Source organism: Schistocerca piceifrons, chromosome 1, assembly GCF_021461385.2.
Source record: "Schistocerca piceifrons isolate TAMUIC-IGC-003096 chromosome 1, iqSchPice1.1, whole genome shotgun sequence".
NCBI lineage: Eukaryota > Metazoa > Arthropoda > Insecta > Orthoptera > Acrididae > Schistocerca > Schistocerca piceifrons.
Window position 1 is genome coordinate 917,222,731 of NC_060138.1, and position 25,843 is coordinate 917,248,573.

Below are 25,843 nucleotides of genomic sequence, written 5' to 3' on the forward strand. Positions count from 1 at the left end.
TCTCTTCTATCAACCCTATCTGGTACGGATCCCACACCGCTGAGCAGTATTCAAGCAGCGGGCAAACAAGCGTACTGTAACCTACTTCCTTTCTTTACGGATTGCATTTTCTTAGGATTCTTCCAATGAATCTCAAGTCCAGCATCTGCTTTACCAACGATCAACTTTATATGATCATTCCATTTTAAATCACTCCTAATGCATACTCCCAGATACTTTATGGCATTAACTGCTTCCAGTTGCTGACCTGCTATATTGTAGCTAAATGATAAGGGATCTTTCTTTCTATGTATTCGCAGCACATTACACTTGTCTACATTGAGATTCAATTGCCATTCCCTGCACCATGCGTCAATTCGCTGCAGATCCTCCTGCATTTCAGTAAAATTTTCCATTGTTACAACCTCTCGATATACCACAGCATCATCCGCAAAAATCCTCAGTGAACTTCCGATGTCATCCACAAGGTCATTTACGTATATTGTGAATAGCAAGGGTCCTACGACACTCCCCCGCGGCACACCTGAAATCACTCTTACTTCGGAAGACTTCTCTCCATTGAGAATGACATGCTGCGTTCTGTTATCTAGGAACTCTTCAATCCAATCACACAATTGGTCTGATAGTTCATATGCTCTTACTTTGTTCATTAAATGACTGTGGGGAACTGTATCGAACACCTTGCGGAAGTCAAGAAACACGGCATCTACCTGTGAACCCGTGTCTATGGCCCTCTGAGTCTCGTGTCGATGCAGTAACCAGCCGCTGACGCCGGCACAGTAACGCGCCACCATTGCTGACTGCAATGGCTGCCGTTCACCGTTGCTGACTTCGCGTCTGCTCTTCGATGCTGCAACCAACGTTCAACGCTGTGGTACCTGTGCTATTCACCGGTGCCGATTCTACACTTGCTCACCAATGCAGCCTAAAGCTTTATGCTGGGTGAGCGAAAAACAATAACTTTTGGTAAAGTTGAGGAGACAATTGCATAATAAACTGTTATTATGGTTACTGTATTCAGGGGTGAACTTTCTTTAGATGATCACTACGTCCAAGATCCATAAAATTATAGATCAACAAACTTCAGATCCAGCCATGGCAATGACTGTAACAAAGGAAATGCCAGACTGGACTGAGGTAGCAAATTTAATTAAAGCACTAAGCCCTAAATTAGATAACCAGAGACAAGAACAGAGAGCAGATTCAACTTCTTTAAGACAATAACTAAATGCTCAAAATGCATCGTTAAGACAGGAACTGAGTGTTTCCTTAAGAAAGGAATTGGATGAATGATACTTTAAGTGAAAAGTTAGGAGCACAGAGTGTAACTTCAACTGCTCAAATTGCCTCTTTGAGAAATGAAATACGTACTAGTTTAAGTGAAAAGTTATAAACGCAGGGTGAAGCTTTAGATTCTAAGTTTGATGTATTAAATGATAAAGTGGAGAATTTGCTATTAGATTTGAAGGGTGAATTACATAATTCATTTACTGGCCAGATGAATCAAATGTTTACTGAATATAACCCAAGACAGGATGCGCAACTTCAAGATTAAACTAAAAAATTAGAATTTGACATTGAAGATAGACGTAATAATGTAGAAAAGGCACTTGTTGAAAAATTAAGATCATTTCAAAGTATATGCAATGTTACCTTCGATGTGGTAAATCAGAGGTTGCACACCCTGAAGGATAGTATTGAGAAACAAGATAAGCTAATTCCTTTTGTGCAAACGCAAACTGCAGGTATCAACACATGAGTTGATATTGTGGAAAGGGATTCATTTACTGGCCAGATGAATCAAATGTTTACTGAATATAACCCAAGACAGGATGCGCAACTTCAAGATTAAACTAAAAAATTAGAATTTGACATTGAAGATAGACGTAATAATGTAGAAAAGGCACTTGTTGAAAAATTAAGATCATTTCAAAGTATATGCAATGTTACCTTCGATGTGGTAAATCAGAGGTTGCACACCCTGAAGGATAGTATTGAGAAACAAGATAAGCTAATTCCTTTTGTACAAACGCAAACTGCAGGTATCAACACATGAGTTGATATTGTGGAAAGGGATTTTAAGGAGAAACTAGCAACACCAGACACCATAAATATAAGCGGTTTGGAGGAACAGGTAGAGGAGATGATAGACAGAAAAGTTGCTGTGAGGGTAACCTCCAACAACTTGTCTACAATTCTCTCTTATGTACTCAATGACACTAAGAAAAATGTCGATGAGTTATGGAAAGAATTCAAACTTGTCCAAGACAGATTAGAACATAGAATAACTTCACTTAATGCCATGCTTCCTAGTAAAATAGTAATTGTTTTGTTGTGGGGAGACTTTCACACAAAATTTAATGAGAAGTATTGGTCTGTAGGCATTCGAGTGAGGTTAATGTCAGATCCATGGGATCCGGGCGGGGTCACATCTGTTGCCCAGGAACGATAATATTCTGTGTTAATGGGCGAAGTGACATCCATCGGTTCTTGAGTTGTTTTCGGTGTTACTTTCATATTAGTTTTCCTACACCAAATTCCACACAAATCTTCAATTAGTCTGTAATCTACTCATAGCCTCTTAAACTATCCTATCATGTTAATATTTAAGCTTGTGACTAATTTAAGAGAATCACGAATAAACAGTGACCTCTAAACATAAAATGGAACAAACAGAATAATAATTTACTGAAAAATTAGTATGATTGTACTAGGTAAGCAAAACGATATCAAGATGACATGGACCGAACACAGTATTTTATGTGGGTATAAAAGATAATATGAAATGACTAACTAGATGACTAGTTTATACAATAGTGTATGATTTTCTAATTTTATAGAATATTTCATACCTTTTGATGAGATGTGATGTAGACGGGGAGGGTTTATATAGATTTTGAAAGGGGTGGGTAGTGTAGGGACAAACATGACTAACACAAAACACACACACACACACACACACACACACACACACACACACACTCACCTTTCATACGACCCTCGCAGACAAGTGTAACTGATTCTTCATCATTTCCGTTCCATAGGAGTTGCTAAGGTCTTTCTTTTGGAACTTCAAAGGTGAAGGTGAGAATGTCCATTCTGCAGGAGACGTTTAACATCATACCTCCTCCAGCTTCTCACTCTAGTACCAGCGAAGTAGGGATCCAGGGGTAGGAGGGTGGGAAGGGTTTTCCTGTCTTTGGGGCTATCTTCTTTTTCTCCTTCGATCTTAGCAACCATCTCTATTTTTTCCTTTCTTACTTTTCATCTGAGTACCGGTCTATCTTTCCCTCTTTCCATATGCTTATACTTCTATCGCTAAAGTCCTTCTCATTCTCCGTGGTTTCCTATAACCTTCAACTTATTTCAAATAAGTAGGCCGAAGAATCTGGCTGCACGAACACACATTGACATACACACAAAACTGCACTTTAACATAAACATGAAAATTATGGTCTAGAAACCTAAAGCGATATCAGAAATGCCAAGGGATGTAGGGGTATATAGATATATGTACATCTGAATCCATGCACATATTACATTGTTGATATGTGACTGTTCTGCATCGTTATTTTTGTTGCTCTAAAATATATTTACATGTGCCGTGCTAGTCCTTGGAGAAAAGTTGGTAAATACAGGTAGACATAGCATCTACCATGTGTGTACATGATATCTGTTTATATAGTAATAGTGAGGAATGAAAGAGGACTCTAGGGTATAAGATGAAGTATTAGAAAGTTGAATATGAGTGTAAACCAGATTGGTAATTTTACCAGAGAGTATTTAAGAATAGTATACATAAAGATGTATACTCAGGCAATGAACCGGGAGGCCTACACAGGAAGGAGAAGGAGGGTGCACCCAGCATTTATTGGATGAGAAAGGCAGACAGGCAGACCCAAGAGAGGCTGACCTATACTGTGCGGACAGAAGGGAACCGACCTGTACCCTAGATTAGGAAGTTAAAACGGGCATACCTACCAAACCGGAAGGAGAAAGGGTACTCCTAGGATCAACCCATGTAAGATATAAGTACTGTTCCTAAAGGGAGAAAAGGCAGTATTGTGACAGAAGTCACACTTTTAAAGGGATGAGTCTGGTAAGTTTGAATTCTATGCATAAATAGCCTCATTAATTTTCAGGTTTACAAATGTCCAAGAAGGTAACACTTTTATTCTACCCACAGTTCCTCCAGATTCCAATAAGTAATGATTAAGTACATACTTAGAAAAAGTAGTACAGGAAGTAAGAACAAAGCAGCAGAATATTCATGAGTTATGTGCACCTGGAATTTACGATTGGAAGAGGAACAGAGATAACTCCAACATGGATAGACAGGCTCACAGTTTGTAACTGTGGTAAAATATGCCGGTACTGTTAAAATATAAAGAATTATTATCCTGAGTAATTGTACATAATGAATATCTATAAAATATCACGTATTCGAGCTAAGGGGAGGGATATGTAGTGCCTCAAGAATTTAGGTGTAAATACACCATATCGAACACCCGATATTTTAAGTACGAGGGTGAGAGAGTGGAGACGTGTCTACCAAGCCACCAGTTTCTGTGTATGCAGGATGGACATGTATCGGGAGAATACGGCAATAGTGATGGTCGATCAGTGCGGGCAAATGGTTGCCTCGATCGTCACAGAAGTTAAATGCCCAGCACTAGGAGCAAGTGCGGACAGTGCTACATCAGTCATTACTGTGAACAGTCAAATTGTGTAAAAGAAAAGAAAGGGCACTTACTTTTACTTACTTACTGATTCTCTAGAGTTGCAGTTGGTGGACTTTCGAGAACCTTGAGAGGTTTTTGGAAGTGTATTTACTGTAAAAGTATGTAATAGTTTCTCACGGACTGCAAGTCACTGGGCTTACGAAATGTGATTGATTTATGTGGAAATTGTTACATGGTGTTCTGTTTGTGGAAGTGAAATACAGTGGGATTGATTTAAAAGTATCTTGAGCGTACGCAATCATTTTAAGAGCAGAGAAAATTCCTCCAAACAGCATCATATCTTCAGAGAAGAAGTTGGGCAGATTGTCGCAGCAGACTATCCTGAAAAGTAGATCAGCAAAGCACATCCAGGTAAGTCAAATGATGAAGGGCACCTGTAAGTCTTGCACGCCAGCATCTCAATGCTTCTTCTAGTCGCCGGAAACCACCAGACTACCACATGGAACAGCCTTGGGCTATAGGTTTCAGCTGAAGGACAGCAACAATGCCATCAGTGCTCACTTCCTGTTCACAATGTTTTTTTAAATTTTAAGTGCTCCATTTCCTACTGGTTCATCAGCAAGGCATTACTCTATATCAAAGGAAAATACTGAAGCAGTGGAACACATTTGTAGTTCATTGACTGGCTAATTTCAGTATAAAATAGATTGCACAGAAGTTGTATAAATTGAAAACTTTAAGTCTCTGGACCTTTCACTTAGATTTGTGAACCATTTAAAGTGCTTGAAAAATGAGTCTCTTACTCATCTTTCAAAACTAAAATTATGTTAAATAAGTCTAGGTTTTGATTTTTATGTGCCTGTTATATGATGATGTCGTAAGAAAACAGGTTTTATGTATGACAAAAATTGCAATTGTTTATAAAACTTGTTCAACCTGAAAGAGGGAAGCTCTCATTTTCAAGGAATGTAGAACTATATGGTACTAATCAACAGAAAAAAAAATATTAAGGATTGGCATTTTTGAAGGAAAAAAATCCACAAAATATTAAAAAGTTCAGAATACTATAGCAAAAGAACTTTGACAGATATGCCCAAATGGAGGATTTATTTGTAATCATTAAGCAATTATCTATCAAATAAAAAAAAATACAACAAAGTATCTAGGACTGTTCCAGAGATACAGCGTTTTCGGTTAATCTGTGCATTTAATATCTGATCAGTGAAAGCACATAATACTTCATATTTACAAATATGTGAAACTACTCTTCAAAACAGCACTTTTCCAAGAATTTTGGATAAAGATGTCAGAAGTGAGATTTTGCAATAGCTGCTAGCATCAGACCTAATTTTAGATGTGGTGCAGTTGTCTCTGTGCCCTTTAAGAAAGGACAGGGCTCATATCTGACTGAAGTTATCACAGAAGAATGCAAGTTCATGTGCATTCTTTCATTCTTTCTCTACCACATCAGGATAAGGTATAGGCATTCCAGTTATTCTTAAATAATACACTTAAGTGCTATATTTTCTATTAAACCAATAGAAACTTTGAAGAGAAAGGTTACCTCATCTTCAGATAGTTTTCTGTTTGTTCTTGTTTCTACATATATCCATTGAGGTCGCCTTGACTCTGGATCAGGACCACTGAGACACTGAAAAATTGAAAGGAGTGTTTGCATTACATCAAACGAATAATATCATCATAACGTAAAATGTCTCTGCATGTGTGAGAAATCAAAGCTGAATATTTGTACTTTGAAGCTACTTAAGAGATAACAGAGCTCAATATTGAATTTCCACAGCATCAGTTAGAAAATAAACACTCATTTTACAAAGAGGTACATACAATTCAGATACGATCTACCATCTTCAACTTTTGTAGCTATGTTGCCCTCAGTTACGTATAATACAGTGTTGACGGAAAGTGTCAGTTTGTTTACTGTTACAAACAAAATAATTCTCCAAGTCAAATTTTACATACCCATTCAATAAAATGGCCACAGATTAGTCTAATGCAATATTCATTTTTTTATATGTATTTACAAGGACAGTAAAACATGAAGAACAACTAGTAATCCAGCAACAACAGCACTTTCCTGGCCTGCACTGACTGCTACCACCAAGCATGCAGTCCACAGCTCATGGTCTACTGGCTAGCGTTGCTGCCTCTGGATCATGGGGTCCCAGGTTCGATTTCCGGCTGGGTTGGGGATTTTCTCTGCCACGGGACTGGGTGTCATCGTCATCGTTGTCATCATCATCATCCTTGACAGTGGCTAGATTGAACTGTGTACAAAACTTTAGGCTGTGTAAAAATTAGGACTTTGTATGAGTGCTGATGACCACACAGTTGAGTGCCCAACAAACCAGTCATCATCATCAAACCAAGTATGCAGCACCACTGGATTGCTGCTTGTCCGCTGCTTATTCTTCGTGTTTTTCTGTCCCTCTTAATACATACCGACAAAATGAATGTCGCACTAGACTAATCAAGGACTGCTCTATCGAATGGGCTAGTGAAATTCTTTAAAAATCATTTTGTTTGTAAGGGGAATCAAACCAATGCTTTCCATTGACAATGGGTGTCGCATGAAAGACATGACATGCACTGTTTGTTTGGGATGACTCCGGCTACACAACGCAAAAACGAGATCAAAAATATCTTGTGAAATACCAGAGAAAATTGGCCTGATGACTCTTATAAGAGACACCCTGTATATGCAGTACATGAAAACGATTACATTTACTGATCAACAGCACAAGCAGTTCTGAGCAACCAGATTTTTAACCATGCTGAAACACCCATATTAGTACATGATGTAGTCTCCATGGGCGGCAACGCAGGCACTGACTCTGGCATCCAGTCAATTGTACACAAGACAAATACCAGACGAGTTAATTCTTGTCCCATCATATCTCTTACATGCTTGATGTGTGGGCAAGCATTATCCCGTTAGAACAACACATCATCTTCGTGGTGCAAGAATGGCAAAAGAACAGGTGTAACAACATTCTGCACGTACTGAACACTGCTTGGTGTCCCCTCCAGAAACACCAAGGGTGAATGAGAGTTGTAGTTTATTGTACCGCAGTTCATAAGGCCTGGGATGGGTCCAGTGCGTCAGGGATGAATGCACTCTACATGACAGCACTCACCAGGTCTATGTCATAAGGGCACACGATTATCACTTGTGTGTTAGAAGAATCTGCTTTCACTGCTGAAGACAGTGGCGCACCATTCTATCTTCCAAGTGATAATCGGGCGACACTAGTCGAGCCACCCACATCGATGCTGCAGCATTAGTGGAAGACAGGCTAGAGGTGTGCGTGCCCGTAGTCCATTGCTAATAACCGGTTTGCAACAGTTAATGTTGACACGTCTGGACTCACAAGCCCTCTCATCTGTGCTCTACAATCTGCCACTGCCACCCTTATGATAAAATGATCCTGCCCAGCATCTGTGTTGTGTGGACATCTGGAACCTTATCTACAAGCGTGAGAATGTTCACATGAGCACTGATACCACCATGAAAAACTGACACAGGACATACTACCTGTGTGACAGTTCTGCGAAAGAACCATTGTGCCACTTGGAAAGTCACAATTTAACACCTTTCAAACTTGCTTAGTTGCCTGTAGGAAGCATGAGTCCATCTCCATGGCATGGTTGCCTGCTTGCCTCACACTTTTGCACCAAACTGAGCATTCCAGCTGTGAGCAATCTCCATAAAAGGATAGGCACAGGTGGCACTCTGATAGCTATGCCACTACACTACCTGTTAGCAGACAACGTTGAAACTGTGATCAGTACATATACTAATCCCAACGTGGCATATGCCATCATTCGAGCATCGTACCAAAACACATATTCACACATTTACACCCACACCTAATCATACCAAAACAAATACCATCTCTCTCTCTCTCTGTCTCTCTCTCTCTCTCTCTCTCTCTCTCTCTCTCTCTCTCTCTCACACACACACACACACACACACACAAAAACATCTGAAACATAACATCTAAATGTGTTTTCTATTCCTAGGCCTGTGAAGAGTGAAAATGAAATTTTAAATGACAGTTATCCGAAGAAGAATAGCTGTAACAAAGGAACTAGCATATAAAATGTAAATCAACATCCACAAAATCTTAAGTAGAACTTCACATTACCCAACATCACAGAATAGCAAAAACTGCCAGAACTGTTTACAGCCAACACAGACACAATCCAAAATGCAAACAAAGTAGTACAAATAAAAATATGTAAATATTCCAGGCCAGTGAAAATACCTTGTGAAGGTGAAACATGTATGGCACTAAAAACTAGGTTTAATTCAGCTATGATTCGACAGTCCCAAAATAATAATTTCCGACATACCACAAAAATCTACCAAACTGCCAATATTTAAAATTAATTTTGAAATTTCAGAAGTGCAATAAATATATACAATTTCTTTTAAAAAGCTGTTCTTTATTTATTTCCATAATCTAGAATTTCCCTGATGTAGCACAGCTACGAGTATGAGGTTGGCGATCTATGTATGCCGCAACTAGCATATCAAAAGATTTGCAGTACAGTGTGCCAGGCCATCTCATTGCTCACACACAGTGACAATGCTTCACAAAGCAGGGAGTAAGCCACAGCTCAGCAGGAAGTGCACAGCCTGGAACAGCCTGATTTCCATGATTGTCTAAAGCCCCCTCCCTTTTTTTTTAACAAATAGCTTCAGTTCCTATACTGCAACAAACTCTTAGGTCTTAATGAAAAAGCTTTTCACTCTCAGGATTAAGGTTTCTTTCCTTGGGCAGTGAGGGGTAACTAGGGGGACGGGGGTGTTCGTCAGTCTTGTAATTGGTTTACTGCAGGGCATCTTCACTTTATCACCTGTACCAACCTCTTCATCTCAGAGTAGCACTTGCACCCAGTTTGCTCAGGTATTTACTCCCTACAGCTTTTATCCTCTACAGCACCCTCTAATACTATGCACGTTATTCCCTGATGTCTTAAAATGTCTTACTATCCTGTCTCTTGTCATTGTTCTCCATGTTCCTTTCCTCATCAATTCTGGTGTGCTAAATACACATTCTCAGAAATTTCTTTCTCAAATTAAGGTCGATATTTGATACTAGTAGACCTCTTTCAGGCAGGAACGCCCTTTCGCCTATTCTAGTCTGCTTGTATATCCTCTTTGCTTTGTACAACATGTGCTATTTTGCTTCCAGGTAGAAGAATTACTTCACTTCATTTATTTCTTGGTCACCAATTTTGAGGCTAAGTTGATCATTAATCTCATTTCTGCTATGACTCACTATTTTACTCTTTTTTTTTTGTTTACCATCGATGTCCTCATTAGACTGTTCATTTCTGTTATTCTTCTTTACTATCACTGAAGATAGCAATGCCACCAGCAGATTTCATTACTGATGTCATTTCACACTGAATTTTAATCCCACTCCTGAACCTTCCTTTTATTTCCATCATTGCTTCTTCAGCATATAGGTTAAACAGTAATGGTGAAAGGTTGGATGCCTTTCTTAGAACATTTTTAATCCAAGCACTTCGTTCTTGGTCTTCTATTCTTATCATTCCTTCTTGGTCTTTATAGATATTGTAAATCACTAGTTATTCCCTGTACCTCTCTCTCTCTCTCTCTCTCTCTCTCTCTCTCTCTCTCTCTCCACACTTTTCCAACACTGACAATTCTTATGAACATGTCTTGATTTTTCTTCAGTCTTGCTTCCATTATCAAGCATATCATCAGAAATCCCTATCTGGTGCCTTTAACTTTCCTAAAGTTAACTTATTGTCACCTAAAAGATACTCATATGTAACTTGGATGCATGAGCTGTAAAGCTGACTGTGCGATACTTTTTGCATTTACCTGCCCTTGATATCTTCGTGTTTTTGTAGACTTTTTTCCAGCATCTGATGGTGTATCTCCAGATGCATAAAATTAGTCTTCCTCCTCTTCCGTTTCTACTACCACGACTATATTCTCCTGTGTATCTTTCTTTTATTTCCTTCCGCACTACAGTGTTCCAATCACCTTTGATTATTAGATTTTTATCTCCTTTAATGTAATGAGTAACGTTTTAAATACCCTCACATATTTTCCCTAGTGCTTCTTCTTCTGCCTTGTTGCATCAGCGTTTATACTTGAACTACTGTAGTTGGCATTATAGTTCAATTCTTTTATCTCGGCGGTTCGAGCATGCCCGCCCAGACGTGGGAGATTGCTGCGTTGCCAGTTGTACGTGCCAAGAGAAGCAGCGCCATAATATAGTTCGCAAACTTACGTTTAGGGGGGAGTGCGCAGTTTATGAAGTAAAGCCAACACGGCCACATTAACCCTTTTGCTGCTACAGAGACGTGCTCGCTGCATTCCGTGCTGTGCGCAATTTTGTCATAATTGCATTGCTCGCCTGTGCAGACACATGGTGTTTTGACTGCTTTGACACACTTTATCATTCGATTTCACAAAAACTATTTGGCCCAAAAATTTGATTTTTACACACCTTCTTGACTGATACCTTATCCCCACAAAAGACTTAATTTTGTTTCGATGTTCAACGCAGTTATTGTGCAGCATTATATGTAGTAAACCATTGCACGAAATTTTGAAGAGTTTGTAGAGATAAAAGTCCATAGCGTATACTTTCCATATGGTCGATTTTAGTTGCCACTAGAAATTTCAAAAAATTACATTCAAACGAATAAAATTCATAAAGTAAGACACTTCGATATTGTTTTTAAATAAAGAAAATATCAAGCAGCGATCAAGGTTTGAACTCAGAACCTTTCGCTTAGCAGCCATACACTTTAACCATTACGCTAACGCAGCTCGTCATTCAATATATCTCCCGGATGACTTTAAAATGTCACGTAAAATACCGACAAACACTGTTGGTATGATTATGAATTACTCACGTTTCGTCGAAGTGCAATAGGAAATAAACAATTACCGCTGTTCTTTATTGCAAAAAAGCGGTTAGTAAGAATGATACAAACACCTTTCCTTGCTATCACCTGAATTAGGAGGCTTATTGCTTGTTTGGTTTAATTAATTAATAGAATATGAACAATTGGTATAAAGAATGCTTTTTCCAAGCTTTCTATAAAAGAAAGTATGCTATCAATACATTGCTTTTGTTCAATTACTTTATTTATGACTGAACGTTTCTAAAACTGAAGACACTCGTCCGTGCTCTGCACTGCAGTCGAGCTCTGGCAACGTCATTCTCTGTTCATTGGCTGACTGTGTTTTGTGACGTCAGATGCGCAGAACGAACCTAAACTCGGCCGCCATCATAAATTACGCGCACTTTAGTTTACTGTATCACTGATTTGTTCAAAGTAACTCACTCTCTGTCCTGCCTTCCTATTCATAACAAACTGTACTCTAGTTGCATCATTTTCTGCTGCTGCAAACTTTACCCTATAACCATCTGAACAGAGTTCATCATCATTCCATTACACTTCATGAACCTCATTATATTGCCATGAGCCTTTCTGTTTTCTTTTACAGATTCCATAGCTTCCCCACCACATTCAGACTACTGATATTCTGCACTCTAACATGTAAAATATTAACCTTTCAGTGGTTTACTCAATCTAACATTTTCCTCATGGTCACTTCTCCCTTAGTGGACCCGTCCCAGAGATTCAAATAGGAACTAATCAGGAATTTTTTTGTCAATGGAGAGATCATTGTAATTTCTTTTAATTTTTTTTATTTTTGCCCCCAATTATAGACCACGTCCTACGGATACACATTATGCGCCTTCAATGAGGAAGCTTCTGCTGCCTTCTGCATCATCATGTCATTGATCATTGCTAAATCTTCCACCTTCAGAGACATTATCTAATCCCAAGGGCAAAAAGGCACCCTGACCCTCTGTCTACTCCTCCATCATCTTTGACACGGACACTCGCAGAATGAATGACTCCAGAGGCTCTCCACCACCACTGACTATGATTTTTTTTAAAAATTCAAGTAGTGGTTGGGATTGAACCTGGGATCCAGAACATTTTGATTACTACCCAATGACAGTAGCTCCAGACCATGGATCATAATGCATGCAGACATATCACCTATGAAAGAAATACTTACTATATGAGATACAGCACAACGGATGACATTAATCTTATTTTTGAAGTCTTCCAGGGATGTGAAATGTTCCACACTTGTTAGTGGTTGCTGTACTATTCTGAAAAAAGAAAAAAAGGATACTAAAACTGATACATAAAAATAACTATATATATTTCAAGTAAGACTTACATTTCAAACTTTCTATTAGCAATAACATGAGCCATTCGAATAAAACAATATCCAGAAACATAGGAATCCCAAGCAGCATCATGAATTTGTTTTGTAACACCTGAAACAATGAAACCACATTAGCCAGAATATTAGAGAGACAGATAGATAGAGATAGAGAGAGAGAGAGAGAGAGAGAGAGAGAGAATTCCAAAATTGCTGATAGATACACACAAAAATGAAAAAGAAACTACTCTTAGATTATGGAACTATCATTTCCTTTTTCAGGGAGCAGAAAAGGAAAGGAGCAAGGGAGGGGAAAGAAAAGGTGTGCGCATTGGCAGAGGGCAGAATACAATGAGGGAGAGGGCAGAAAACAATGAGGGTGAGGGGAAATAAAAAGGGACGAGGTAATATGACAGAGGGGGCAGAAACTGTTTGACAGAGGGTGTGGGGACAGTAGGTTCCCACAGGCTGAGGTTAGGATCATTTCAGGATCAGAGAATGTGTTGTATGGATAACTCCTGTCTGTGCAGTTCACTAAAGCTTTTGGTGGAGGAGAGGATCCAGAAGCTGCCTGTTTTTTCACAGGGTGGTCTGCTTCGCTATACACCAGAGTTTGGTGCTAGCCGTACATCCTGGTGGATAGCTTGTTGATACTCATACCAATATAAAAAGCTGTGCTAGGGTTGCAACTGGTTGTATGACATGGTTTCTCTCACAGGATGCCTGGCCTTTGATGATGTAAGATAAGTCTGGGCTGGGTGGGATGATTGGGCAGGTCTTGTACCTGGGTCTTCCACCAGATATGATCCTTGTGAGAGGGGATTGGGATTGGGATTGGCATAGGGATGGACTACAAAGTTGTGGAGATTGTGGGGGGGGGGGGGGGGTGAAATTACACTTCTTTAAGAGTGGTGGAAAGAACATTGGATAGAATGTCCCTCATTTCAGGACTTGATGATAAATGAGCATGATGATGAATAAGCCCTTATGAAAGATGTGGTTCAGTTCTTCCAGTCAGGGATGGTATTGTGTGACAAAGGGAGCACTCTTTTGTAGATGGCTTTTATGGGTGATGGGAGAATTGGGAGTGTGTGGGGAAATGGCAGGGTGTCATTGTGGTGAAGAGAGAAATGAATTGAGGGAGGAAGAAACTGCACACAACCACCTTCTACATGCTCCTCAAAATTCACAAACCCAACAAACCTGGATGCCCCATTGTAGCTGGTCATTGTGCCCCTACTGAAAGGATTTCAGACTTCACTGACCAATGCCTCCAACCAATTGCCTGTAATCTAGACTCCCACATCAAAGATACCAACCACTACCTTCAACTCTCCACCATCCCCACCCTTTACCCCCTGATTCCCTACTGGTCACTGTTGATGCCACTTCATATACACTGACATCTCTTATGCCAATGGTCTTGCTGCAATTGAACACTACCTTTCCCAGTATCCTTCAGACTCTGAACCCATTACCTCATTCCTCACACAACTGACAAACTTTATCCTAACATGTAACTAATTCTCATCTGAAAGGAAGGTATACAAACAAATCTACAACACAGCCATAGGCACAGTATGGCACCCTCCTACACTAATGTTTATCGGCCATCTAGATGAAAGCTTCCTAGCTAACCAAAACCCCAAACACCTGGTCAGGTTCAGGTTCAGGTTCACTGATGATATCTTCATGACTGAGACTCATGGATAAGACACTCTGTCCTCATTCCTTCGCCACCTCAACAGCTTCTCTCCCACATCTGCTTCAACTTGTCCTCCTCAACGCAGCATGCCACCTTCCTGCCTTCCTGGATGTTGACCTCCTCCACTCTGATGGCTCCAACTGCACCTCTGCCCACATTAAACCCACCAACCACCAACAGTACTTGCATTTTGACAGCTGTCTTCTATTCCACACCAAAAATCCTTCTCGTACAGACTGGGCACCTAGGGAGGCCTATCTTCTGTGACAAGAACTCCCGTTACCAGTATGCTGAAAGTCTTACCAAGGCATTCACAGACAGGCACTATCCCCTGGACCTAGTCCACAAACAGATTTCCAGTGCCATTACCCCACTCCTGCCAATCCTTCCACCACCCCTAAGAGCCAGCTAGAAAGGAGTGGTCCATTCATCACCGAATAGCACCCCTGACTGGACCAACTGTACCACATCCTTTGTCAGGGCTTTGATTATTTATCATCAACCCCTGAAATAAGAGACATCCGACCCAGGATCCTCACCAATCCTCCTGAAGTGATGTTCTGTCACCCACTGAATCTCCACAACATCCTAGTCCATCCTTATATCACTCCCAATCCCAACCCCTGTCACAGGGATCATATCCCTGTGGAAGACCCAGATGGAAGACCTGCTCAATCGACCCACCTAGCACTTCCTATTCCAGTCCTGTCACAGGCTTATCCTACAACCCATCAGAGGCTGGGCCATCCATATCTTCCCTCCCAATGCTGCCTGTGGTAGTCTCATCAGGCTGCCATCTAGTCCCTGCACAGTCCCCACACAGTGCTCTTCTACACTCCCCAGACAGCACTCTTCTCTCCTCCCACCCATATCCTGCTATTACTTCCCCTTCCCCGCCCCCTTCCAGATTCCTATTTGCATGACAGTCACATTCTAGTTGGAGATGACAGTGGTAGCAGTCATGTGCATTAGGCGTGTGAGTGTGTTCTTTGCTGAAAAAAAGCTCCGGCTGAAAGCTCAATGGGTATACTCCAACCTGGTGTTCCCATTGATGATATAGTTTGAAAAGGATGTTACAGGGGTTCGGAGGGTGATGGAAGGTTACAACAGGTGGTGTGGCCAGGGTATCATGGAAAAAGCATCTCATTTCAGGGCTTATTTGAGAAAGACTGCAGTCAGAGCAAAAGTATATCACAATGATTGAAGAGAGACAGCTATACTGCAGCAAGTTCCACTGAAAGCAGTGTGGAGTAGTGGTTACCATCGCTTGCTGGCATGTCTCAGGCCGCCAGTTCATATCCGTTCACCAGTAAATATTTATTACTTAGTGTGAGTAGTGATTACCATCGCTTGCTGGCATGTTGCAGGCCACCAGTTCATATACGTTCACCGGTAAATATTTATTACTTAGTGTTTATCATTCCAAGAAGGTCCCCAAAATCTCTTACAATTGTAATGTTTACATATTTTGGAATATTCAATGTTTGTATAAACAGCAGGGCTCTCCAACCAGGAGGCAGTTCTATTCTGTCAATATGCTGGTCTTCATAGTAAATGTTCATCCAGTGGTAAGTGTTGTACTTGACTGACAAGCTTGCTTTTGGATTATGACTCAATTGTGGTTACAATGTGGCAGTATATGAAAGCAAAACTATTGTGTATCTACTAATACTACTGACCCCCCTCATGAACCATGGACCTTGCCGTTGTTGGGGAGGCTTGCATACCTCAACGACACAGATAGCCGTACCGTAGGTGCAACCACAACGGAGGGGTATCTGTTGAGAGGCCAGACAAACGTGTGGTTCCTGAGGAGGGGCAGTAGCCTTTTCAGTAGTTGCAGGGGCAACAGTCTGGATGATTGACTGATCTGGCCTTGTAACACTAACCAAAATGGCCTTGCTGTTCTGGTACTGCGAACGGCTGAAAGCAAGGGGAAACTACAGCCATAATTTTTCCCGAGGGCATGCAGCTTTACTGTATGATTAAATGATGATGGCGTCCTCTTGGGTAAAATATTCCAGAGGTAAAATAGTCCCCCATTCAGATCTCCAGGCGGGGACTACTCAGGAGGACATCGTTATCAGGAGAAAGAATACTGGTGTTCTACAGATCGGAGCGTGGAATGTCAGATCCCTTAATTGGGCAGGTAAGTTAGAAAATTTAAAAAGGGAAATGGATAGGTTAAAGTTAGATATAGTGGGAATTAGTGAAGTTCGGTGACAGGAGGAACAAGGCTTTCGGTCAGGTGAATACAGGGTCATAAATACAAAATCAAATAGGGGTAATGCAGGAGTAGGTTTAATAATGAATAAAAAAGTAGGAGTACGGGTAAGCTACCACAAACAGCATAGTGAACGCATTATTGTGGCCAAGATAGACACGAAGCCTACGTCTACTACAGTAGTACAAGTTTATATGCCAACTAGCTCTGCAGGTGACGAAGAAATTGATGAAATGTATGAGGAGATAAAAGAAATTATTCAGGTAGTGAAGGGAGACGAAAATTTAATAGTCATGGGTGACTGGAATTCAAGAGTAGGAAAAGGGAGAGAAGGAAACATACTAGGTGAATATGGATTGGGGCTAAGAAATGAAAGAGGAAGCCGCCTGGTAGAATTTTGCGCGGAGCATAAATTAATCATAGCTAACACTTGGTTCAAGAATCATGAAAGAAGGTTGTATACATGGAAGAACCCTGGAGATACTAAAAGGTATCAGATAGACTATAAAGTGGTAAGACAGAGATTTAGGAACCAGGTTTTAAATTGTAAGACATTTCCAGGGGCAGATGTGGACTCTAACCAGTGGACTCTGACCACAATCTACTGGTTATGAACTGTAGATTAAAACTGAAGAAACTGCAAAAAGGTGGGAATTTAAGGAGACAAGACCTGGATAAACTGAAAGAACCAGAGGTTGTACAGAGTTTCAGGGAGAGTATAAGGGAACAATTGACAGGAAGAGGGGAAAGAAATACAGTAGAAGAAGAATGGGTAGCTTTGAGGGATGAAATAGTGAAGGCAGCAGAGGGTTCAAATAGGTAAAAAGACGAGGGCTAGTAGAAACCCTTGGGTAATAGAAGAAATATTGAATTTAATCGATGAAAGGAGAAAATATAAAAATGCAGTACATGATATCAACAGGAAGTGCAAAATGGCTAAGCAGGCATGGCTAGAGGACAAATGTAAGGATGTAGAGGCTTATCTCGCCAGGGGTAAGATAGATACTGCCTACAGGAAAATTAAAGAGACCTTTGGAGGAAAGAGAACCACTTGTATGAATATCAAGAGCTCAGGTGGAAACCCAGTTCTAAGCAATGAAGGGAAAGCAGAAAGGTGGAAGGAGTATATAGAGGGACTATACAAGGGTGATCTACATCTACATCTACATCTATACTCCGCGAGCCACCTTACGGTGTGTGGCGGAGGGTACTTATTGTACCACTATCTGATCCCCCCATCCCTGTTCCATTCACGAATTGTGCGTGGGAAGAACAACTGCTTGTAAGTCTCTGTATTTGCTCTAATTTCTCGGATCTTTTCGTTGTGATCATTACGCGAGATATATGTGGGCGGTAGTAATATGTTGCTCATCTCTTCCCGGAATGTGCTCTCTCGTAATTTCGATAATAAACCTCTCCGTATTGTGTAACGCCTTTCTTGAAGTGTCCGCCACTGGAGCTTGTTCAGCATCTCCGTAACGCTCTCGCGCTGACTAAATGTCCCCATGACGAATCGCGCTGCTTTTCGCTGGATCATGTCTATCTCTTCTATTAATCCAACCTGGTAAGGGTCCCATACTGATGAGCAATACTCAAGAATCGGACGAACAAGTGTTTTGTAAGCTACTTCTTTCGTCGATGAGTCACATTTTCTTAGAATTCTTCCTATGAATCTCAACCTGGCACCTGCTTTTCCCACTATTTGTTTTATGTGATCATTCCACTTCAGATCGCTCCGGATAGTAACTCCTAAGTATTTTACGGTCGTTACCGCTTCCAATGATTTACCACCTATGGCATAATCGTACTGGAATGGATTTCTGCCCCTATGTATGCGCATTATATTACATTTATCTACGTTTAGGGAAAGCTGCCAGCTGTCGCACCATGCATTAATCCTCTGCAGGTCCTCCTGGAGTACGTACGAGTCTTCTGATGTTGCTACTTTCTTGTAGACAACCGTGTCATCTGCAAATAGCCTCACGGAGCTACCGATGTTGTCAACTAAGTCATTTATGTATATTGTAAACAATAAAGGTCCTATCACGCTTCCCTGCGGTACTCCCGAAATTACCTCTACATCTGCAGATTTTGAACCGTTAAGAATGACATGTTGTGTTCTTTCTTCTAGGAAATCCTGAATCCAATCACAAACCTGGTCCGATATTCCGTAAGCTCGTATTTTTTTCACTAAACGTAAGTGCGGAACCGTATCAAATGCCTTCCTGAAGTCCAGGAATACGGCATCAATCTGCTCGCCAGTGTCTACGGCACTGTGAATTTCTTGGGCAAATAGGGCGAGCTGAGTTTCACATGATCTCTGTTTGCGGAATCCATGTTGGTTATGATGAAGGAGATTTGTATTATCTAAGAACGTCATAATACGAGAACACAAAACATGTTCCATTATTCTACAACAGATTGACGTAAGCGAAATAGGCCTATAATTATTCGCATCTGATTTATGACCCTTCTTGAAAATGGGCACGACCTGCACTTTCTTCCAGTCGCTAGGTACTTTACGTTCTTCCAGCGATCTACGATAAATTGCTGATAGAAAGGGGGCAAGTTCTTTAGCATAATCACTGTAGAATCTTAAGGGTATCTCGTCTGGTCCGGATGCTTTTCCGCTACTAAGTGATAGCAGTTGTTTTTCAATTCCGATATCGTTTATTTCAATATTTTCCATTTTGGCGTCCGTGCGACGGCTGAAGTCAGGGACCATGTTACGATTTTCCGCAGTGAAACAGTTTCGGAACACTGAATTCAGTATTTCTGCCTTTCTTCGGTCGTCCTCTGTTTCGGTGCCATCGTGGTCAACGAGTGACTGAATAGGGGATTTAGATCCGCTTACCGATTTTACATATGACCAAAACTTTTTAGGGTTCTTGTTTAGATTGTTTGCCAATGTTTTATGTTCGAATTCGTTGAATGCTTCTCTCATTGCTCTCTTTACGCTCTTTTTCGCTTCGTTCAGCTTTTCCTTATCAGCTATGATTCGACTACTCTTAAACCTATGATGAAGCTTTCTTTGTTTCCGTAGTGCCTTTCGTACATGATTGTTATACCACGGTGGATCTTTCCCCTCGCTTTGGACCTTAGTCGGTACGAACTTATCTAAGGCGTACTGGACGATGTTTCTGAATTTTTTCCATTTTTGTTCCACATCCTCTTCCTCAGAAATGAACGTTTGATGGTGGTCACTCAGATATTCTGCGATTTGTGCCCTATCACTCTTGTTAAGCAAATATATTTTCCTTCCTTTCTTGGCATTTCTTATTACACTTGTAGTCATTGATGCAACCACTGACTTATGATCACTGATACCCTCTTCTACATTCACGGAGTCGAAAAGTTCCGGTCTATTTGTTGCTATGAGGTCTAAAACGTTAGCTTCACGAGTTGGTTCTCTAACTATCTGCTCGAAGTAATTCTCGGACAAGGCAGTCAGGATAATGTCACAAGAGTCTCTGTCCCTGGCTCCAGTTCTGATTGTGTGACTATCCCATTCTATACCTGGTAGATTGAAGTCTCCCCCTATTACAATAGTATGATCACGAAACTTCTTCACGACGTTCTGCAGGTTCTCTCTGAGGCGCTCAACTACTACAGTTGCTGATGCAGGTGGTCTATAGAAGCATCCGACTATCATATCTGACCCACCTTTGATACTTAACTTAACCCAGATTATTTCACATTCGCATTCGCTAATAACTTCACTGGATATTATTGAATTCTTTACTGCTATAAATACTCCTCCACCATTGGCGTTTATCCTATCCTTGCGGTATATATTCCATTCTGTGTCTAGGATTTCGTTACTGTTCACTTCCGGTTTTAACCAACTTTCCGTTCCTAATACTATATGCGCACTATTTCCTTCAATAAGAGATACTAATTCAGGAACCTTGCCCTGGATACTCCTGCAGTTTACCAATATTACGTTAACTTTTCCTGTTTTTGGTCTCTGAGGACGGACGTTCTTTATCAACGATGATAATGTCCTCTCTGGTAAGCCGTCAGGTATTTTATCATTTCGCCCAAGGGGGGGTCCCTCTAACCTAAAAAACCCCCGTGTGCACGCCACACGTACTCTGCTACCCTAGTAGCTGCTTCCGGTGTGTAGTGCACGCCTGACCTGTCTAGGGGGGTCCTACAGTTCTCCACCCAATAACGGAGGTCGATGAATTTGCAACCATTATAGTCGCAGAGTCGTCTGAGCCTCTGGTTTAGACCCTCCACACGGCTCCAAACCAGAGGACCGCAATCGACTCTGGGCACTATGCTGCAGATATTAAGCTCAGCTTGCACTCCGCGTGCGATGCTGGTTGTCTTCACCAAATCAGCCAGCCGCCGGAAGGAACCAAGGATGGCCTCAGAACCCAAGCGGCAGGCGTCATTCGTTCCGACATGTGCTACTATCTGCAGCCGGTCACACCCAGTGCGTTCAATAGCTGCCGGAAGGGCCTCCTCCACATTACGGACGAGACCCCCCGGCAAGCACACCGAGTGCACACTGGCATTCTTCCCCGACCTACCCGCTATTTTCCTGAGGGGCTCCATAACCCGCCTAACGTTGGAGCTCCCTATAACTAATAGGCCCGCCCTCTGTGACTGTCGGGACCTTGCCGGAGAATCGGCCACTGGCCCAACAGGCGAGGCATCCTGTGGTGGCTCGGAAACGATGTCATCACCACTAGGAAGCACCCCGTACCTGTTGGAAAGGTGTAAGGCAGCTGCCACGCGGCCAGATCCCACCTTTGCCTTTCGGCCAGGCACGCGCGAGCCCACCACTGTCCGCCATTCACCCTGGAGTGATGGCTGACCGGTAAGATGCTCACTGCCGGAAGATGCAGGGACATCAGGGGTTCCATGCGATTCCAAGGCCACCGAAGTAGGCATAGGTCTCACCACAGTTGCCCCAACGCCACTACGAGCCGACGCCTGCGCCTCGAGCTCGATGAGCCTAACAGACAAAGCCTCCACCTGCCCCCGAAGAGTGGCCAATTCTCCTTGCGTCCGCTTGAGGGCAATGTTATAGAAAGGGAAGAGGATGTAGATGAAGATGAAACTGGAGATACGATACTGCGTGAAGAGTTTGATAGAGCACTGAGAGACCTAAGTCGAAAAAAGGCCCCGGGAGTAGACAACATTCCATTAGAACTACTGACAGCCTTGGGAGAGCCAGTCCTGAAAAAACTCTACCATCTGGTGAGCAAGATGTATGAGACAGGAGAAATACCCTCAGACTTCAAGATTAATATAATAATTCCAATCCCAAGGAAAGCAAGTGTTGACAGACGTGAAAATTACTGAACTATCAGTTTAATAAGCCACAGTCGCAAAGTACTAACACAAATTCTTTACAGACGAATGGAAAATCTGATAGAAGCCGTCCTCGGGGAAGATCAGTTTGGATTCCGTAGAAATGTTGGAACATGTGAGGCAATACTGACCCTCAGACTTATCTTAGAAAATAGATTAAGGAAAGGCAAACCTACGTTTCTAGCATTTGTAGACTTGGAGAAAGCTTTTGACAATGTTGACTGGAATACTCACTTTCAAATTCTGAAGGTGGCAGGGGTAAAATACAGGGAGCAAAAGGCTATTTACAATTTGTACAGAAACCAGATGGCAGTTATAAGAGTCGAGGGGCATGAGAGGGAAGTAGTAGTTGAGACGGGAGTGAGACATGGTTGTACCCTATCTCCGATGTTATTCAATCTGTGTACTGAGCAAGCAGTAAAGGAAACCAAAGAAACATTCGGAGTAGGAATTAAAATCCATGGAGAAGAAATAAAAACTTTGAAGTTTGCTGATGACACTGTAATTCTGTCAGAGACAGCAAAGGATCTGGAAGGGCAGTTGAATGGAATGGACAGTGTCTTGAAAGGAGGATATAAGATGAACATCAACAAAAGAAAAATAAGGATAATGGAACATAGTCAAATTAAATCAGGTGATTCTGTGGGAATTAGATTAGGAAATGAGACGCTTAAAGCAGTAAATGAGTTTTGCTATTTGGGGAATAAAATAACTGATGATGGTCAAAGTAGAGAGGATATAAAATGTAGACTGGCAATGGCAAGGAAAGCGTTTCCGAAGAAGAAAAATTTGTTAACATCGAGTATAGATTTAAATGTCAGGAAGTCGTTTCTGAAAGTATTTGTATGGAGTGTAGCCATGTATGAAAGTGAAACTTGGACAATAAATAGTTTAGACAAGAAGAGAATAGAAGCTTTCGAAATGTGGTGCTACAGAAGAATGCTGAAGATTAGAGGGGTAGATCACATAACTGATGAGGACGTATTGAATAGAATTGGGGAGAAGAGGAGCTTGTGGCACAACTTGACTAGAAGAAGGGATCGGTTGGTAGGACATGTTCTGAGACATTGAGGGATCACGAATTTAGTATTGTAGGGCAGGGTGGAGGGTAAAAATCGTAGAGGGAGACCAAGAGATGAATACACTAGGCAGATACTTTTAATCAGTATCCTTAGACAATGTTTTCCACATATGTACACCCTGTTGTCCCTATTGGTAACACCAATAAGAATAAATAAAAATATCAAGGAAACATGTTGCAAAAGCAAAAATGGGGAAGGACTGCACATTTAAGAAGACCAAGTATCCTTAAAGGAACGTGGAAAACACAAAATACCCGATTTGTCACCTTCAAAAATATGTAGCATATTTGATGTGAAAAAAATAACTTATACAAATCCACGGCAGGCAATACTTCATGGTTACACTTACCATCATCACCAAACTCTGTTTCTACAGTTGGAGTATACGCTCCTAGCACAGAGCCTCTCCCTTCCTCAAAAAATGCGTACAAGTCGGAAAGTATTGTTGAGGGCAGAACATCTGTAACAAAGGATACATACAAATTTCACAGTAAATAGAGGTAACAGTAATAGTAATAGACAAACCCGTGACACAACCCATTTTGAATTTACAGACAGTCATCACCCATCAAAATGGTAAACTGAACTGTATCTAGGTTTTCTTCAATTAGTGAATACATAGAGTTTCTCAAACAGCAGGAACAATAAGATTATCACTGTGTTGTTCTACATCTACAGCAAGTCCATACAGCACAAACGACTGCAAAGTGCATGGGCACGACTATTTCCCATTGTATCAGTATTTGGGTTCTCCCTCCCTCCCTCACTCCCTCCCTCCCTCCCTCCCTCCCCCCCCCCCCCCCCCCCCCCCCCACTCCATTCACATGTGGAACATGGCAAAAATGACAGCTTTAACATCTCTGTTTGCGCTATGATCAGACTAATCTTCTCTTCGCAACCTCAAGAAGCAAAAAATAGCATGTTGTCGTATTTTCCTAGATTCCTTACTTATGGATGAATCTTGAAAATTTATAAGCAAGCTTTCATGGGATGGTTCGAGGGATAATTTGCGTCTGCCTTAAAGTGTTTGTTAAATCAGTTATCTCCACAATGCTCGCCCATGAGTCATACAAACCTGTTACCATTTATGCTGCACTTCATTGTATGCAATACATATTCTGTGATAGTCTATCTGGTATGGATCCCATACATATGTCCAATATTCTGATATGGGTCTCCACATATTTATGGTAAACTTCCCTGACATTACTGGCGGTATCAATACAGAGGCAGGGATTAGTGATTATGATATCAAAGCAATGATCATTATTAAGGTTAATAGATCCATTAAGAAGGCTAGGACAGTATTTTGGCCAAAAAGTGCAGATAATCAGCTGCTAGCACCCGCACTTATAAAACGAATGGACACAATTTAGTTCCAGCATGACAGACATAGAGGAATTATGAGCAAAGTTCAAACGGATTGTAAACTGCGCTCTGGAGAAGTATGTGCCAAGTAAGTGCATTAATAATGGGAAAGACCCACCATAGCTTAATAACAAAATTCAAAAACTGCTGAAGAAGCAGAGACTGTTGCATACTCAGTTCAAAAATGAGCGCGCAAGCGACAAAAGGCAAAAGCTACTAAAAATTCAGGCATCTGTAAAAAGAATGATGCACAAAGCGTACGAAAACTACCACCACCGTAGCTTAGCCAAAGATCTTGGCAAAAACCTGATAAAATTCTGGACCTATGTAAAATCACTGAGTGGGTCCACGGTGTCTACCCAACAGAAAACAACAAAAGAAAAAACAAAGTTTTAAATCTTGTGGTTAAGAAATCATTTGCACAGGAGGACTGTACAAACATACTGTTGTTTCACTGTTGTACAGACTCCCATATGGAGGACATAGTAATAAGCATTGCTAGTATAGAGAAGGAAGTGGAAGAGTTGAAAACAGGTAAGTCATCAGGTGCAGATGAATTCACAGTTTGGTTTTACACAGAGTATTCTACAGCGTTTTTCCCTTACGTAGCTTGCATTCATCACATGTCTCTCCCTCAGGGCAAAGTCCCAAGCCACTGGAAAAAAGTGCAGGTGACTCCTGTACATAACAAGGGCAAAAGAAGAATTACAGACCACTAATCATTAACATTGGTTCGCTACAGAATTCTTGAACATATACTCAGTTTGAATACAATGTATAAATCAGTGTCAATTTAGTAAGCACTGTCCATGTGAAACCTGGCTTGCCCTTATCTTAAATAATATCCTGTGAACCATGGACAAAGGGCAACATGTAGATCTCATTTGCCAAGACTTCCAGAAAGTGTATGACATGGTGGCCCACTGCAGATTGTTGATGACATTGGGCACAGAGACCAAATTTCCATATATGTGAGTGACTCAAAGAGTTCTTAAGTAATAGAGCCCAGTAGTGTGTCCTCGATGGTGGGTGTTAATCAGACAAGCATATCATCAGGAGTGCCTCAAGGAAGTGTTACAGGACCACTCTTATTCTCTATATGCATAAATGAGCTTACAGACAGGTTAAGTAGCAATCTGTGACTCTTTGCAGATGACTCTGTGGTGTAGAAGAAGGTGTTGTCATTGAGTGACATCC

General features: G+C 41.2%; 1 protein-coding gene across 2 annotated transcripts in view; it reads right to left on the reverse strand.

Annotated features, from left to right (window-relative positions):
- The window catches only part of LOC124717131 (pre-piRNA 3'-exonuclease trimmer-like), a 205,339-nt gene that overhangs the window by 86,391 nt on the left and 93,105 nt on the right, over positions 1-25,843 (reverse strand). For both annotated transcript variants that reach the window (XM_047243883.1, XM_047243874.1), the window contains exons 6-9: positions 23,628-23,738; positions 12,958-13,057; positions 12,790-12,886; positions 6,247-6,333 (exon numbers count right to left, since the gene is read on the reverse strand). In XM_047243883.1, the coding sequence (XP_047099839.1) occupies positions 6,247-6,333; positions 12,790-12,886; positions 12,958-13,057; positions 23,628-23,738 (395 nt within the window). The remainder of the gene's footprint in view (positions 1-6,246; positions 6,334-12,789; positions 12,887-12,957; positions 13,058-23,627; positions 23,739-25,843) is intronic.